This window comes from Trichosurus vulpecula, chromosome 3, assembly GCF_011100635.1.
Source record: "Trichosurus vulpecula isolate mTriVul1 chromosome 3, mTriVul1.pri, whole genome shotgun sequence".
NCBI classification, from domain to species: domain Eukaryota; kingdom Metazoa; phylum Chordata; class Mammalia; order Diprotodontia; family Phalangeridae; genus Trichosurus; species Trichosurus vulpecula.
This window is the reverse complement of record NC_050575.1, coordinates 224,429,169-224,447,312: the sequence shown is the minus strand read 5'-3', so window position 1 is coordinate 224,447,312 and position 18,144 is coordinate 224,429,169. Positions and strand designations below refer to the sequence as shown.

The window sequence follows — 18,144 nt, the reverse complement described above, 5'->3', positions numbered from 1 at the left end:
GAGAAAGAGTAACTCTGCCTCACTTAAATCCAGTTCACACATGAGTCAAGGCATTGCCCTGTGATATCATTGGTTCTCTTCAAAAATGAAGGACAAACAGCAACAGCTTCCTAACTGGACTCCCTGCACCTGAGCTTGCCCCTGTTCGAGTCCATCCTCCACAATATTGTCAAAGCAACTTTCTTAAAGTACAAGTCTGACTGTCCATACAACTCTACAGTCTAGTAATAATGGTTTGCTTGCTGTTCTTTATCCATGACAATCTATTTTCTGTCTTCAAGGCTTTACACTAGCTATTTCCCATGCCTAAAATGATGTCCCTCCCAACCTTTGACTCTGGGATTCCCATATACTTCCTTTAAGTCTTAGCTCAAATACTATCTCATCCATCAGTCCTTTTCCATTCCCCATAGCTGTTAGTGCCTTCCCCTCTACCTTCCATCTTACTTTGTATATATCCTTTGTGTATCTATATTTCTCTCCCATTAGAATATAAGGTTATTGACAACAGGGACTCTTTTTGCCACTTCTTTGGATTCCTAGTGCTTAGAATAGTGCCTGGCACAGACTAGGTATATAAATGTTTGTTGATTGATATCCTTGATCATATTCTCTCTTTGTGTGTGTCTCTGTCTCTCTTTTTCCTGCTTGTCTTTTGCTTCATCTACGTGTCATAATTTCTAAAACCCTATCACTTTAATAATAAATGCTAAATAAATAAAAAATCAAAGTATATTACTATCTTTTATCTCATATTGTTGGGAAATGAGGCTTTCCAAGTAGCTCAGGTTAATTTTTTTAACCTTTAAAGATCACTACACATTTACCTACCTTCTTAAACATGGCATACTTGACTTAACACTGAGAAATAGCATGATATAGTGAAAAAGGACACTGGGGTTTGAGTTAGAAAATTTGGGCTCAATTTCTGATTTTTCCATTTACTAGTTTTGTGATATTGGACAAGTCTTTTATAGCAAGAAGAAATTGGACTAGATCATCTTACAGGGTGCTTAGAGTTCTTAATATTCTGTCATTCTACTATATAACTTTACTCATTCAGTAATGCTTTAGTTGTTGAGGTATGTAGATCTGTTGAATCTTCTACTAAATTGTCCCAGGCTGCTTTGATTTTGAATTGTGCTTTTTATAGGCTTCTTCTTTTTACCTCTTACCTTGTTGTCAACTATTATATTTTACTGCTTTTACTGTGTCTGCCTCTAGTAATCCTCACCCCAGCTTCATTTGTTGTTTTCATGATCTGGGAAGGCATATAACTAAGCTCGTGAGATTGTGTCCGAAAGATGAGTCAATACCTTTTAAAGAAGAGCTGAGATTGCTAGCTAATTGATGTTTCTATGAGATTTTCCTATGTGCTCAATAAACAAATGAGGCTACCAAAAGTGGCTATGGAAGACTAGAGCTTTGTATTTTCTTGTTTGTAAAAGAGCCTTCACTAGTTGTTGACAAATTTATTTGAATAAATCAGTACCTCTTTTCTTTGATTCTTCTGATATCACTGTGTTTACAGGTTCACTTATGTAGTTCCCACCTATTACTCCGAAGGGCAGCAGTTGCATGTCTTAGGCAACTTGCACAACGAGAAGCTGCTGAAGTATGTGAATATGCTATGAGTCTTGCAAAAAATGCAGGTGACAAAGAAAGCAGTGGCATCAGTAAGTGAGCCTCGCATTTAACATTCCTCTCCACTAAAATGTACATGTTTATGAAATTGTGTGGATGGTATTTTTGCTATTAACTAATAGAATTTTAATATTAAAAATAGAATAAGACTTTCCCCCCTTTTTGGCATTTAAACTCACGTATGAACATTAATATTTTAATACAAACATCTTTAAAAATCCATTGTGTTGTGTTCTCTCTCTCTCTTTGTCTCTCTCTCTCATTGCTGCTTTTTAACCAAGCATAATAATCCAAGCAGTATACTCTGTGTATTCCCTGAAGATTCCTAGAGGAATCTATGGAATGGATAAATTGATTAGTTATTTATCATACCAATAATAAAGATTTTTGAATGCAAAGATAAGGCAAAAGCTTCAACGTAAGGCTTAAAGGCAACTGAAAGCTTTTGGCTAGCTGGTATACAACTTCAAAATAACTTTCACAGTAACAAAGAAATTCATTTATGAGCAGGTAAAAAACATCTAGCAATGGTCGCTATAAGGCTAAGAAGGAAAGCCTTAGGCTTAGCCTGTCCTTTAGTTCCTTATTTTTGAGGAGAATTCTAATCCACTTTGGGCCTCAAGGAAAGTATATCTGGTTTGGGAGTACATTTGGAGTCAATGGTGACATATAGTAACTTCTATTAGTAAAACAAGTCACTACAGCAAAACCAAGCTGCTATAGGGAAAATTCAGAATCTCTCGACTAATCCTAAAGAGCAGTACATAAAAATAGCAATATTTTCAGTAGAATAATCAAAAGATGTAATCATCCAATATACCATTAGACTGTCTATATTTTCAAGTGTCACAGTGTATATTACTGTTAGAATATATGAAGTATCACAGTGCCATGTTTTTACTTAAGGGAGAAAAATGCTGCAATAGGGGAAGGGAAGTAAATAAGAAATGATAATAATAATGATAATAATAGCCAACATTTACATAGTGCTTACTGTGTGCCAGGGACCATGCTAAGCTTTTTTTTTTTTACAAATACTATCTCATTTAACCATTAGAAATTAGCTATATTATAAAAAAATAGCTAAATTAAAAGAATCATTAAAAATCGTTTAAAAATAAAGGGATAAATTCAGTTTCAAATTGATAAATACTGAGCACCTTCTATATACAAGGCACTGTGCCAGATTTTTTGGGAAATAACATATAGTTCTTGCCCTCAAGAAACTTGTAGTCTACTATAGAATATAAGTATGTAACTATGATATAAGGTTAATGTAATACATGCCTTAGTAGAGATATAAAATGCTATAAGCATTTAAAAGAGGGATGAATAATACATAAATTCGAGGGAGGATAGAATCAAGAAAGGCTTTGTGGAAGAGGTAGAATGGTGGGAGATGTTGGGGAAGGTCATTCCAAGAAGAGGGAGTACATGCAAGACATGTTTAGGAAATATTGGGTAGTCAGATTTGGCTGGAGAGTGAGGTATGGGAAGGGGAGAAATGACTGGCAATGTGGGTTGGAGTCAGGTTTTACATGGCCTGGAATGATTGACTAAGGAGCTCATACTTGTTATTCAATGGGAAGGGCAGATCCATGGAAGGATTTTAAGCAGGCATGGCATGATTATTGCTGTACTTGAAGATTAAGCAATGCTTAGGATAATTTAAGTAGGGAAGAAAATGGAGATACCAGTTAGATAGCTTATGAAATATTCCAGGTGAGAAATAATGAAGGCCTGTACTAGCATGTTTGCAATGTTGAAGCTATTAGTAATTAATGAGATGACTAAAAGAAAGCCAGAAGTGTGATAAACATTCAACTGAAGATGAATTAAAGGATGAAGATGAATAAAAGGAAGACTGAGGGTACAATGGAGGTTAAATAACATGGATTTGTAGTGGAACCTGTTGGCTCAGTTTTTTGGCTGTCTTTGTCAAAGCTCAACATCATAAAAACAAAAGCAGAGAAAAACTGGATAGTAGAGTTTACCAAGAATTAGAAATTGGCAAAGCTCATATGGCAGAAAACTAGAAAATATAGTCCTAGTATATTTAAATTGACTTACTTTAGGGTCCAGACTTGTTAACAAGGCAAGTGAAGACAGAAGGCAACTAATGGGACTTAAAGAATAAGATTGAAGAGTTGAAGAACTGAAGGTAGCAGAGGATAGAAGGTTCAACAGGAGTGGGACACATAGAAGAATGAGGTCGTTCTAAGTTTTAGTGTTTGAGCATTCTGGAGCAGTTCTGAGTGATGATGAGATTCATTTTATTGTTCTGCTTATGGGTGGTTGGGCTATAGTAGATAAAAGTACCTATAGAGTTGAGGAATTATGAAATTTGTGTGTGGGTATGGTAGTATGAATGTCAAAAGATGATTCTAAGGGATGGAATGGAGAGAATTACTGATATTGTTTCCTACAAGATTAAAGTGATCTTGTCAAGATTTCAGCAAAAAAATTGGCAAAATCACTCATGCAATAGTGAATTTTTATCAAAAATATGGACATTTGGTGGACCTCTAACTATTCTTACAGAAAAGGTGCACTTGAGGTTGGTTAATTGGCTGTTCCCAAGGAATTATCATTAATGAGTTGTTGGTATGGAGGTCCCAAAGAGCTGTATTTAGCCAAGTGATTGATATAAATGATTTGGATAGAAACATAGCCCTATCAAATTTGTAGATGACACAAAGCTGGAAGGCAATCTTATAGATGACAGTTTTAGATATAAAAAGATCTCCTTAGGCTAGTGCATGGAGCTGAATTTTATAAGATGAAATTAAATAGGGATAAATAGAAAATCTTTCACTTCAGTTAAAAAAAAGTCAATTTCACAAAGACAAGATGGGGGAGACATACCTAGATAACAATTCATCTGAAAGATCAAAACCCAGTGAGTTAACAATGTAATATAGTAGTTCACCTCCCAGCTATCCCCACCTCCAAAAAAAAAAGATAAGCAATATAATCTTTGACCATATTAAGAGAGGCATACTGATCAGGACTAAGGAGTTCGTAGCTCTGCTATATCTGCTCTAGTCGGACTGTGTTCTGTCCTCGATGCCTCATTTTAAAAAAGACATTTGTTGATAAGCTGGATCATAGAATAGGGCAGCCATGACATTGAAAGGCATACATCAGACTGGAATCATGGATGGGAAACCTGTGGCCTCAAGGCCATATGTGGCCCTCTAGATCCTCAAATGCAGCCCTTTGACTGAACTCACTTTATAACTTAATAAAAGGATTCATTTTGTAAAACTTGGACACAGTCAAAAGGCTGTACCCAAGGACCTAGAAGGCCACATGTGGCCTTGAGGTCACAGGTTCCCCACTCCTGGTTTAGAAACTAGTTATTGCATCTTGTGAAAATACATACCCAAATTTTCCACCCCTGGACTAGATGTTTTCTAATGTTCCTTTCCACCCTGAGAGATTTTGATTCCGGTAGGGAAAAAAATGTAGCTGTTGATTTTTAAGGCTGAATGAGCCATAAAGATATATTTTTTTATCAATTGTACATTGAATGAATTTCCTTTTCTTTCATAGTCTATGAGACTAAATGTCAACAAATCAACAAGGTCACAAGTATTTATTAAGCACTTACCATTTGCCAATCACAGTGGTAAGTATTAGGGGTGACAAAGAAAGATAAAAACAGCCTTTATCAGGAGGTCACAGTTTAAATGGGGCAGACAAAAGCAAACAACTATCTGCATACAAGATATATACAGGATAAATTGAAAGTAATCTCAAGGGGAAAGTTCCAGCATCAAGGGGACCAAGAAAGCCTTCTTGGTGAAGGTGAGATTTTGAATGAGATTTGAGGCAAACCAGGAGGCGTAAGTGAGGAAATTAGAACATTATGGGCATGGAGGACAGCAGTAAAAAGAATGTAGAGTTAAGAGAAGTGTCTTTTACAAGGAACAGCAAAGAAGCCGTGTCACTGGATCATAGAATTTGATGAAGGTAATGGTGTGAAAGAAGACTAGAAAAGAGGGGACCAGGTTGTGAAGGGCTTTGAATGCCAAACAGAAGAATTTATCTTTGATCCTGGTAGTGATTGAGAGTCACTGGAATTTATTGAGTAGGGGAATGATATGATTAGACCTGCACTTTAGGAAAATCTTTTTGGCAGCTGAGTAGAGAGTGGGATGGAGTGAGAAAATATTTGAGTCAGGGAGACCGATCAGCAGGTTATTGCAATAATCCAGATATGAGACGATGGGACAGTTCCTTCCTCTAGCCAAGATGTGCTTCATGATAGATCCTCAAATATTTGAAGACATTCTTGGTTTTTTCAAGTGATCATCATATGGCAAGATCTCAAGGGGTAGTGGCAGTGTCAGATAAAGAGTGGCAGAGTCAGAGAAGAGAAAGGTACGTACATGAGAGATGTTTTGATGGTAGAATCAACAGGATTTGACAATAGATTTTATATGGGGAGGCATGAGAAAGTGATCAATCAAAGATTACACCTAAATTGTGAGCCTGCATGATTAGAAAGATGGTGCTACCCTTGAGAGAAAAGGGGAAGGTTTGGGTTGAGTTTTGGACATGCTGAATTTAATGTGTCTACAAGACTTCAAGTTCAAGATTATATTTGTTATATATTTTGATTCCAGACTTTTGTTATCCGAATCATAGTATTTGTTAAAGACCTCATGGTGCTCAGCTCAGGACAACATATAATTCATAAAAATGTGGTTCTTAGCCTTATTGTCAAAGTAAATTGTAATTTGTTTTGCAAAGATGATAGCTAGAGAGTGCACTCATTTAAATAGATTGAAATTCATTCAAAAGGTTATAGTTGGTTATCCTGTTGTGAATAAGTAAGTATTATCACAATTGTTTCCTAAGGATTGGGCCACAGATGCTAAACGTGTTCTTTTGTGAAAATTATTTTACAGATATGAATCCTTTCGCACCAGGGATCAGTTCTCGTCGTGACATCCATTGTCGGCACCAAGGTGTCAATATAACAGAAACTGGCTTGGAAGGGCTTCTTTTTGGAATGCTAGACCGGGAGACTGATAGAAAATTATGTTCTGATATCCATGATACGTTAGGCCATATGCTTTCATCCCTGGCTGTAGACAAACTTTCACATTGGCTAATGCTTTGTAAGGATGTTCTGGCAGCTTCCAGTGGTATGTATTGAATTATTTTATTAGAACTAGCCATATTTAGAATTTTCTTGTTTGTTATATATTTACCACAATTCTCTTGATTGTATGATGATATAAAACATACTTACAGGTATGAAGTTATAACTTTATTGTCTATGAACTTGGAACCTAGAAATCTCTGTAGTATGTATGTAATTTTGAATAGTGTTAATGTTTTATTAATGATTCTTTGGTGTTTTTTTTTACATAGCTATTACTTCTTAGTGTCTTCTTCCCATAGAAAGCTCTCTTATATCAAAAAAATACAGTTAAGAAAAGTAAATTAACACAATGACTATATCTGACAATATATTTCTTATTCTGTAACTGTAGTCTACCACCTCTCTTCTGGAAGGAAGGAAATCATGTCTGTTGGCTTTTACAGTGATCTAAATTCTGATGCCTTTTAGAATTAGAATTTATTATTTAGAATTTATATTATATATAAATACATATATATTATATATATGATACATGTATAATTTATAATATAATATATATAAAATATATGTAATTAGAATTTATATTTTTGTGGTCATTCTGTATATTTTTCTCTTAATTCTATTTTCTTTGCTAGTAAATTGATATTCCTACTTTTCCTGATATTTAACCACATCACTTTTCTATACAATAAACTCCAGTAGCTACCTATTATTTCCAGGATCAAATATAAAGTCCTCTGTTTAACATTTAAAGCTCTTTACAACTTGACTCCTCCCTACCTTTCAAGTCTATTCTCTACAATGCATCCGTAATGGCCTACTAATTCTCCCACTCGACACTCACCTATCTCTGGGACTTTGCTTTGGCTGTTCCCCATGTTTGGAATATTCTTCATCCTCTGCCTCTTAGAATCTCTGATTTTCTTCAAGACTCAGCTCAATTGTGACCTTGTACAGCAAGTTCCCTCAATTGTAAGAGCCTTCCTCTCTAAGGTTATCTTCCAGTTACTATGAATGTATCTTTATATACATGTTGTCTTCCTCATTATAATGTAAGCTTCTCATGGGAAGAAAATATCTTTGCCTTTCTTTGTACCTTAGCACTTAATAAAGTGTTTGGCATATAGTAAGCCCTTAATATACTTGCTGACTAACCAGCAGTAAACTTTATTTATTATTTTTTAAACAAAACAGTCAAAGGAGGTGTATGGGATAAATTAAATTTTAAATAATAGGAGAGTCGTCTCAAGGTGAAACAAAGTGGATTTATTGAGTACAACCTCGCGAGGTGGGAGTCATGTCCCAGTACTGCACTAGAGAGTGAGGCCAGGTTGGAAGAAAATACCTGGGCAGTTATACCTTAAGCAAAGACCCCACCCCCTTCTATCCCTCCTCACCATCAACTGGGAGGCGGGCTTACAATCTAGACAGATAACTAGGAAAACCAAATGGATCCAGTCCCTTTGTGTCTTCCTCAAGTGGCATCCAAAAGTCTAGGGGGAGACAAGAAGAGAAAGAGAAGAGGAAGGGACCAATCCTCTCATCCCTGTTAAATGCAAATCACGGTGACTCTTCTCTTAAGTTATCATGCTAATTCTGAGGAAGCTGGAGGAAGGGGACTGCCAGCAACTTGGCTTTTACATTTCACACAGATCTCAATATCCTATCTGTAATCCTTTGGCCTTTACAAATTCGTTTTTGGGAAGGGAAGGGAATACACAGTCATTTATATTTTTTCCTTTCTGCCAAGTCTTCACACACCATCTCCCATCCGTCCCATTCAGAAGGATGCAAAATGTTTTCCTCTCCTTTTGGAACATTTTTTGACATTATAGTTTTTCAGAGAGAATTTAGTTTGCATTAATATTTAATGTATTAGAAAATACCAATGCTTTTTTCTCAATCATTTTTTTACTAGAAATTTTTTATATTTTCTCCCTCTTTGACTTTAGTGGCACTGCTTTCTTCCAGTTAATCTCTTACCTGTCTTACTGCTCCTTTTCAGTCTTATTTGCTGGTTCATCATTTGGCTTCAGTCCTCTAGGTATAGGTATTCCTGAACATGCCCTTCTCCCTCTCCCACTCCCCTCATCTCCACACACACCCTCTCCTTTGGTGAGCTCATTAGCTCCCATGAGTCCAATGATCATATCTACACAAATGACTCCTAAATCTCTATAGCAGGCTTTAATATTGCTCCTGAATTCCAGTTCCACATCACCAGTTGCCTATAGAATATCTTCACCTGAATGTTCTATTAGTATTGTAAAATCAGATTGTTCAAAATAGAACTTGCCTTCCTTTTACCTAAACTGACCTTTCATCCAAGTGTCTCTTTTTCTTTAGATGATACTATCTTCCCCATCACAAAAGATCTTCAAACAAAGGTTAAATGACCATTTTTAAGGGCGTGTTGCAAAGATGATTTGTTACTTAGGTATAAGTGGCAGTAGATGGCTACTAGAACTTTTTGAAATCTGAGATTCTATTATTTTTGTAACCTTGGGGTCATACTTGATTTTTTATACTCTTTTACACCCTACATTCAGTTAGTTGGCAATTCTTGTTGATTCTACGTGCACAGTAACTTCTGCATTAGTCACTTTTTCTACATTCATATGAACATGACCCTAAATGGCTCCCCTGTTTCTCATATCATCCTCTGAATAATCCATCTTCCACTTAGCTGATTGAATAATATTCCTAAGGCATTACCCTGATTGAAAACCTTCAGTCATACCTTGTTACTTCTAGGACAGAATAAAAGGTCCTCCATGAGGAATTTAAAGCCTTCTATAGTCTGATTTCACCTTATTTTTCTAGCCTTATTATTGCCCTTAATACACCTTATATTCCAAACAAGCTATTGCCTAAATTGACTATCTTATCCCTTACCTCTTTGTATTTGTACAATCTTTCACCCATGACTAAAACGTAGTTTTTCCTCACCTCTGCCTTTCAGAATCCTTATCTTCCTCGAATTCTCAGCAGAAGTCCCAGCTCTTTCTTAAAGTCTTTCCTGAAGCCCTCAATTAATGCTTCCTTTTTCCTCAAATCACCTTATCTTCATTTATCTGTGTATGCATAGTATTCTTGTTTTATAATGAAGCATTCCTGAGGACAGGGAGTTTCGTTTATATATTTGTATCCTTTGTGCCTAATGTAGTGCCTTACACATAGATGAGTGTGCCTTAGACCTCTATGCTTTTGTGCCTTACCAGATATGAGTACTACAACTCTTTTAAGTGGCGGAAAGGATGAAGAATCTGAAAAGAAAGACGAGATGGATGATGACACTATGTTCACCACGTTAGGTGAAGAGGATAAATCAAAGCCTTCTGTAGCTCCTCGCTGGGCTACTCGGGTGTTTGCTGCTGACTGCTTGTGTCGAGTCATCATGTTGTGTGAGAATGCAGACCCGGCTCACTTTGACCTCGCTATGGCACGTTCAGCCAAACTGAGAAATCCTGCAAGTAAATAGAGAATTTTTTCATTTGTATACATTATTATTTTTTTTTCCCAAAAGCCTCTTATTGATTCAATGTATTTTACTGATAATTAAAATATTTTAGAGTTATTCATTTCAAAGATACTGCTCATTCCCTTGCCTCCTATGTAAGTTTCATTTCTTGTCCACATTTGATTTTGCCATACTCATATGTTTAATAGTATATGTTTACATGACATCTTATAGTTTACAAAATGGTGCTATATACATTATTTCATTACTGGCCACAGCCTTGTGATGTGGTAGTATAAGTATTATTACCATATGATGTACAAGAAAACTAAGACTCAAGAATGCTAAGTGTTTTTCCTCCAACAAGTGACAGAGCTTGGATTCCAATCCATATCTTCTGACTCCAAGTCTAGTGTTCTTTCTGCTATGCCTGAAAAATAATATGAACAATGGGGCTCATATATTCAGAAGTTAGAATAGATCTTTCACTATTTTTTCGTAAGGATAAGGGAAACAACAACACTTTAGATTATTAATATGTCATCTAATTTTATCTGTAATAATCCTTAGTTTAATGAAACCATTTGCTATAGCATGGCTTTTTCAGGTGGAGGGATCATTTACAGACTGAGCCACAGAGAATGTCAAAACTCATGATACAATATGGATTGTGTAAGAAACTAAAACCATAAAATTTCAGAAAGTAGTGTAGATACTGTGATATATAAGTAAAATGGTAAAAAAACTTGCAAGTAGCAGAGCATCTATCTACTTTTTGATAAGATTTTATGTAGTGGTCTCCTTGATCAGCTATTACAAGACATGGTCAGACATATCCTCTCACTGACAAAATGAATCATCAGACCACATCATATAGCTCAGGTAATTTTTTACAAGGAGCCTCAGTTCTGCCTGTCATTTGCCATTAGTTTATTTGGAATTTTTAACACTGTTGACAGAACCAGATTCAGATACTTGACTTTAAAGGCTTGGAAAATAAGGTTCCTGGGGTTACAGCAAGGAATACATTCCATGGATTTGATTTTCTAGGGAATTTTATAGAAGAGCATTCTACTTCCAAGTAGTTCATCATGTTACATTGGCAATGTTAGGATATTTTGGTCTTTTCCTTACCATCAAAGTGTGAAATCAGGCTACATTAACCCACTTATGCTTTGTCTGTTTTATATAATCACACTTAAACATCCCAGAAAAATTTGGGATGCTGCTGGGAAACCATTGCAATTTCTTAGAAAAAATCATTCAATAATAACAATAGATTAACATTTGTATAGCATTTTACAAATTGGAAAGTAGTTTTTATCCATAATCTCATTTGATCTTCACCTCAACCCTTTAAGGTAGGGTAGTATAATTATTATTATCTCTAAATTTACAGATAAGGAATATGAGGCTGAGAAGTTAACTTGTTCATGGCCACCCAGCTACCAAGTGGCAGAAATAGAACTCAAACTTAAGTTCTCTTACTAGAGATCTCAAGCTCTCTTTATTACCTTAGGATATAAGGTGTAATATAAGGTGTCAAATAACATCTATAAGGCATTTTGCAAACCTTAAAGCTCTATGTAAATGCTAGTAGCTATTATTGTTATAGTGCCTATGCAGTTGATTGTGCTATGAAAAAACACACCTAAGTAGATAGAGGCAGGCATCAACATAGCATCAAGCTTTGTAATGCCATGGTGCTATATCCTGTTAGCAGCCAGCATGAAGTAGAGGAGTTCAGTTCAGACTGTGTACTGGAGATGACCTTCAGGAGCAATTTCCCTTCCTCACCCCTTTCCTCTCCAGTCCCCCACAACCGTATATTAGGTAAGGGAAAAGCACTAATATAAGCCAGTTTTACAATATCTGCAATGGTGATGTAAACTGGTCAGATTGGCCTACCTTTTGTTTAGGTTACAGTATAGTATTTGAGAGAATGAGGAAATGGCTAGCAAATAAGGCCCTGAGAAGTTTTCAGTGGTTTGGCTGTGATACTGTGGGTTTTTACTCTCTTGTCTTCTTTTTGATGTGGTGTATGTGGTCCTGGTTGCCATACCTGTGGGCAGGTCAATCACACATGAACTCCTCTGCTGTCAGGGGGGACTTTTGTTTAGTCCATGATTGGCCCTCATACTGCTTGGGAGCTAGGCCAAAGGGTACATACAAGAGTAGATCTACTCTCTATGTGATTCTTCACACCTGAGTTTATTCTGCCATCATTGGGGAAGTTTGTCTAGCAGTGAGCTTTTTTATGATAACATATATTGCCTCTTTAATAATGCTCTCCCTACATGTACTTACTTTGTTGCTTTCAACTTCTAGAAAGATTTCATCATTTATTCATTAGCATTTATTGAACTCCCTATATGTTATAAATTATATTAGTTGCTATCGTGGATACCAAGGCAAACAGGTTTCATGGTCCCTCCACAGAGCTTTTAATCTAAGTAACATATTTGGACTATAATTCAGACCAAATGGTCAAAGTATGTAGTCCTGAGGTATCAACAGCTTTAGAGCTGGAAAGAACCTTGGAGATGATCAATTCCAACCCTAACCCTTCCTCACTTTATAGATGAAAACACCAAGGTCCAAAGGGGCCTCGTCCAAAATCACATTGGTGGTAAATGGCAGAGCCTAGATGGGAACCCAAGTCTGTCTCTAAATCCATTGTTCTTTCCACTCTACCATACTGCTGTACCTCAACTTTGCTGAAATAGTCATAAGAGGCTAGCAAGGACAAAAGAAGATATTCTATAAAATAAGAAGAGAATTAAATGAAAGAGGAGAGGGTGATCAGCAATGTTAAATGCATGGAATTTACATATACAACCATGTTCAGTTACCTAAAATAAAATGCATAGGTTAAGAGGTCCATAGATTGAAAAAAAAATCAGGTTTCATAATTTTCACAATTTCACACTGGCAACACTAGAGATATCAGTTTCAGTTGGAGTTAAGGAAGAATAAAATATGCTGGGTCCATTTAAGTGAGGGACTAGGGAGATGATACTTTTTCCAAATTTAACATCTCCGTTTGTGTTTTCTATATATCTCTTAATTTCTGATCCCATCTACATTTTGTTATTTAAAGTAGTTCCTCAGGAATTTTAGGGGTTGTTTAAGGCTGTCAGTTTTTTTTTACATTACTTGTCAGTACAGATCCAGTCAGAACCTTTTTAGTCCCAGTATGCAAAAGTTTGCCAAAAGATCTGAAAATACTGAAATGAACATTCTATAAAGTGATATCATGGCTATTTTAAGTAAATATAATGAAATATATATTGTTAGCATTTTCCTTTAGAAATTTATTTAAACTAAGAGGTTTCCACGTTAACATATAGAATATCATTTGGAAAGTTTCTACTCTGGTTTCTATTTTTAGATGATCTTTTAGTACTCCATCTCTCTGACCTGATACGCATGGCATTCATGGCTGCTACTGATCACAGCAACCAGCTGCGGATGGCTGGGCTCCAAGCACTTGAGGACATTATCAAGAAATTTGCATCTGTGCCTGAACCAGAATTTCCAGGTCATGTGATTCTGGAGCAGTACCAAGCTAATGTGAGATAATATTTAGTAAACCATCTCTTTATAGTATTTGAGTAACAACTTTGAGATCTCTGACTTCTTAAAAGAATTTTTTTTATCTGAGAATCCAGTCCGTTCATTCATATAGGATGTACTTGTCTACCATGTCACTGTATCATCTGGTATTTAAAGAAACGGTGGTATGTGAAGATAGCTTAATAAATTTTTATGAAGTCTCATTGTAATAATAATAAAACAAGGATAAAATCGCATCCTAAATGTCTTATCTTATACCTGGGGAGTGAGCCATACTACTTAATGTGGTCTGTTCAAAATAACTTTGTGGGTCTGCTGTTGTTTTTAGAGTTTAAAACCTAACCAGGGCATTTCAAAGCAAAAATCTATTTTCTCTTGTATGTCAGATGTAATGTTTAAAAATCTTAATAACAGCAGTTAAAAGTTAAAAGATTAGAAAATATTAAATGAAATCTTTAATCTTTCCAAATTTATGTTTTTTTTTCTTCTTGTAATTAACAGTGGAAATAGATATATATTCTCCAAATTAAGTAATAGATTATTTATCCTGTTAAATCAAAACTTTTTATTGAAGTAGAGTACTTTAAGAAATAAAAAACAAAACTCTGGCAACAAAGCATAATGAAGTGTTTTAGAGCTGATAAAGTAGATGTTTTCTTTATAGTTATTAAAGTAGTCAATATTCAGAGAAGTATTTTTTTTTGTAAATGTTCAAGCTGTTGCTTAAGTTTATTTATAATTCAGTAAATAGCATACCTACCAGGTTTTTCTGAATGTTATTATGGCTTCATTAGAAAAATTAGCAATCTTAAGAGCTATTTGTTCCTTTTAGTGGTAAACATCCACAAGACCAAAACATTTCAGATTGTACATGGTTTTTGGTGTGTGTGTGTGTGTGTGTGTATGCATGCATGCATGTATGAGTGTGCTTATATGTACACACACACACACACACACACACACACATAGTCTCTTTGTCTATTGTTTTTAAGCTTGGACTAGAGTTCCAAGAGCACCATTGGACTAAATTGAAAAGCCAATACCTAGTACACGCTTCATTATAGTTGGAAGATCCCTGATTTCATTGTTGTGGGTGCTTGTTCCAATAACCCAGATTACAGCCCTTCTGTGCCTTGTGGTTAGAAAAATTCATCACCTAGTTGCCAGCCTTCTGGTGATATATCTAATTTTATGTAGGATTGTCTGCAGATAGGCATATTGTCCACCACTAGTCCCAAACACAAAACTTTTCCAGCTTGTTAAGAACTACTGGAGCTCATTCTCCACTCTTTGTAAATGTTTATTGAATTTAACTTAATTGACTGATTTTCATTACAAGTAAATGATAACTATAGCCTCCAGCCTACCTGGGCTACACAAAATCTGACTGCCACTTTTCACTACCATGTATCCATCTGAGCAGGGAAGAGGCATTAATAGATGGCAGGAACACTGCCACCATTCCCCTGTTCCCATGGACATAACATAATGAATTCAACTGGTAATGTCTGGAAGTAATTCTAAATTTGGGAGTTTAATATGCACTAAAGGCTTTTAAAAACTATTACTAAAATTGAATAAGAATATGACTGATTTTAGTGTTTCACAAATTAAATTTCATCTTCTTGCTATAACCAGTATTTAAATACCAACACGATTTCAGTAAGCATTTACTAAACATCTGTTATGTGCAAGGCACTGTGGTTGACATGCGGGATGTAAAGATAAGACTGAAAACAGTTCCTTCTCTCAAAGAGTTTACATTCTGCTGGGGGAGTGTTGGAATACATCATTTATCCTATCATAGTCCTCAATCAGACTTTTCCTAAATCCTTTCATTTCTACATACCCTATTCTTTCTTCTCTCAAAGGCCTCATTAGCTCTCATGGGCTTAATTATCATTTCTATGCCAGTGTATATGTAAATATCTAGTCCCTGCCTCTTTCCTGAGCTTCAGTTTTACATCATTTGCTGCCTATTGGACATTTGGAAGTAGATGTCTCAAAGATATCTCAAACTTAGCATATCTTAAAAAAAATACTTATTTTCTTTCCTCCCTCATCTCCCACACCCTGTCTTCCCAACTTGCCTATTTTTTCTTGAAGGCATCAACATTTACCAGTCCACCATGTACTAGGAGGATCTTGGCATCATCCTTGTATCCTCACTTTCCCTCACCCCATGTACCTAATCAGTTGCCAAATCTTGCCATCTCTATCTCTGTAACATTTCTCATTTCTGAAAGGTGCCCTTCTGTTCACCCACACAGTTACCACCTTAGTTTAGGCCCTCATCACTTCTTCCTGTGCTATTGCCAGGGCCTGTTTATTGGTCTCCCTGCCCCAAGTCTCTCATCAATCCATCCTCCATAGCAGTGCCAAAATGATTTTTCTTAAGTGTAACTCTGACCATGACTCCTTGCCTAGTCAATTTCGGTGGTCCCTCTAGGGTTAAATATTTAAATGGTTTTAGAAGTTTAAATGGTTAAAAGCCAGTGTTTTGGCTTTTAAAACCCTAGCCCCCAGATCATCTTTCCAGCCACACTGGACTTTACTACTGTTTCTGTACTTTTGATCTAGCCAAACTGGCCTTTCTGTTACTCAAATATGACACTTCCTCTCCCATGCCTTGAATGTACTTCCTCCTCCCATTATGTCATTAAATCCCTCTCTTCCTTTAGGATACAGCTCAAGCACACTTTATACATTAGGCTTTTCCCTGCTAATTCCCCTCCTCCCAGACTAAACTTGTATATAACTACTTGGTATTTTTTATTCTCTTTATGTTTACTCCATATATACTTAAATATGTTCTTGTCATGTTTCCCATTGGAATGAAAGCTTCTGGCAAGGAGGCCTTGCTTTCATTCTAACAGAGGTGGATAACATGGCAGGTGTTTAATAAATATTAATGCTGCTAGAGTGGAGCTTTGGAACTCTGTCTAAAAATAGTCATTAGATGTTAAAAATCTAATGATTAAAGAAGCAATTGTTATATGCATTAGATCCTGATAACCTTTTAGGAAGTAAAAGAAAAATACTGGGGTGGAAGAAGAACAGAAAAATTAAAGTTTCTTTGTCTTCAAGGACATAAAAGGTGTTTTCACTTTGATTATTTTCCTTTCATACGTAAAGCACTTGTTTTCCCTTTATTTAGGTGGGAGCTGCTCTCAGACCAGCTTTTTCACAAGATACTCCATCAGACATAATTGCAAAAGCTTGCCAGGTAGGAAGAAGAATATTATTTTTTACAGTTGATGCTGACACCTTTAGGAATTTACTTTCCTTTGAAAAAACAATAAGAAAAGAAAAATTAAGTAATAAATTCTTCCAACAATGGAAAAATTTAGTGACTCTGAGTCTTTATATCTAACAAGACATAAGCAAATAGATGTAGAAATCATAAAGTGATGCAAAAATAAATGACAAGTTTAAGAATTCTATAAGAACGGTCTACAAGAGTCCATAATAATTAAACATTTGCAATAATAAGTTCAGTAATAGGAAGATTTTTGATCATTTGCATAGGATTACAAAACTCTACAATGATAATCATGATAATGATAATCATAGCAGCTAACATTTACATAGTGCTTGCTATGAGCAAGGTACTATGATCTTGTTTGATCTTCACAAAAACTCTGGGAAGTAGATGCTATTATTATTTTCATATGGTAAATGAAGACCCTGAAGGAAATAGAAGTTAAGTGACTTTCTAAAAGACTATTTGCTTATCTTAAAAAAGATTTCACCGTTTGAAAATATTAATCCAAATGAATTTTCTCATATGACTGTATTTTGTTACTTAGACCAAATATTCCAAAAAATCGTCAGTAAATTCCAGGTTTTTTTTATGGAATGAATTGAATATTTTTTCTATTGTCATATTTTCAAGATTTCATATTTTCTTGATTTCATATTAATCTATAAGTAAGATTGTACATAATTCTAAAATGATTGATTTGTGCTTCCAGATATCTGTTAGGATAGAGTTATGCCCCAGCTTGCACTCTGGAGAAAAGAAGGAAAATATCACTAGAAATAATTTTTTTCCTTTTTTAAAAAAGAAAATATAAGCCTGATTAATTGATATGCATCTCAGTTACTGAGACTGGTTAGTTAAATGAATTAGTTTAGCAAAACTTTTTTTCTTAAAATCATGGTAATGTTAGGTAATTATAAACAGATATTAATTTATAATATAGAAAATGTAGTAAAACCAATTGCTACAATAAAATTCTGAAAAACATACCATTGATATCTTCTTTCCTGTCTTCCCCCAACAAATACCTCTTTCTTTCTCTTCCTTATATTCCTTGTTGGGCAGCTTGGTGGTACCTAGAGAGAG

The 18,144-nt window shown here is 35.4% G+C and overlaps 1 protein-coding gene across 1 annotated transcript in view; it reads left to right on the top strand.

Annotated features, from left to right (window-relative positions):
• HEATR5B (HEAT repeat containing 5B) overlaps positions 1 to 18,144 on the top strand; it is a 153,402-nt gene that overhangs the window by 88,371 nt on the left and 46,887 nt on the right. Inside the window, exons 22-26 of the mRNA XM_036752266.1 lie at positions 1,532 to 1,676; positions 6,561 to 6,800; positions 9,982 to 10,233; positions 13,612 to 13,793; positions 16,954 to 17,022. Of these exons, the coding sequence (XP_036608161.1) occupies positions 1,532 to 1,676; positions 6,561 to 6,800; positions 9,982 to 10,233; positions 13,612 to 13,793; positions 16,954 to 17,022 (888 nt within the window). The remainder of the gene's footprint in view (positions 1 to 1,531; positions 1,677 to 6,560; positions 6,801 to 9,981; positions 10,234 to 13,611; positions 13,794 to 16,953; positions 17,023 to 18,144) is intronic.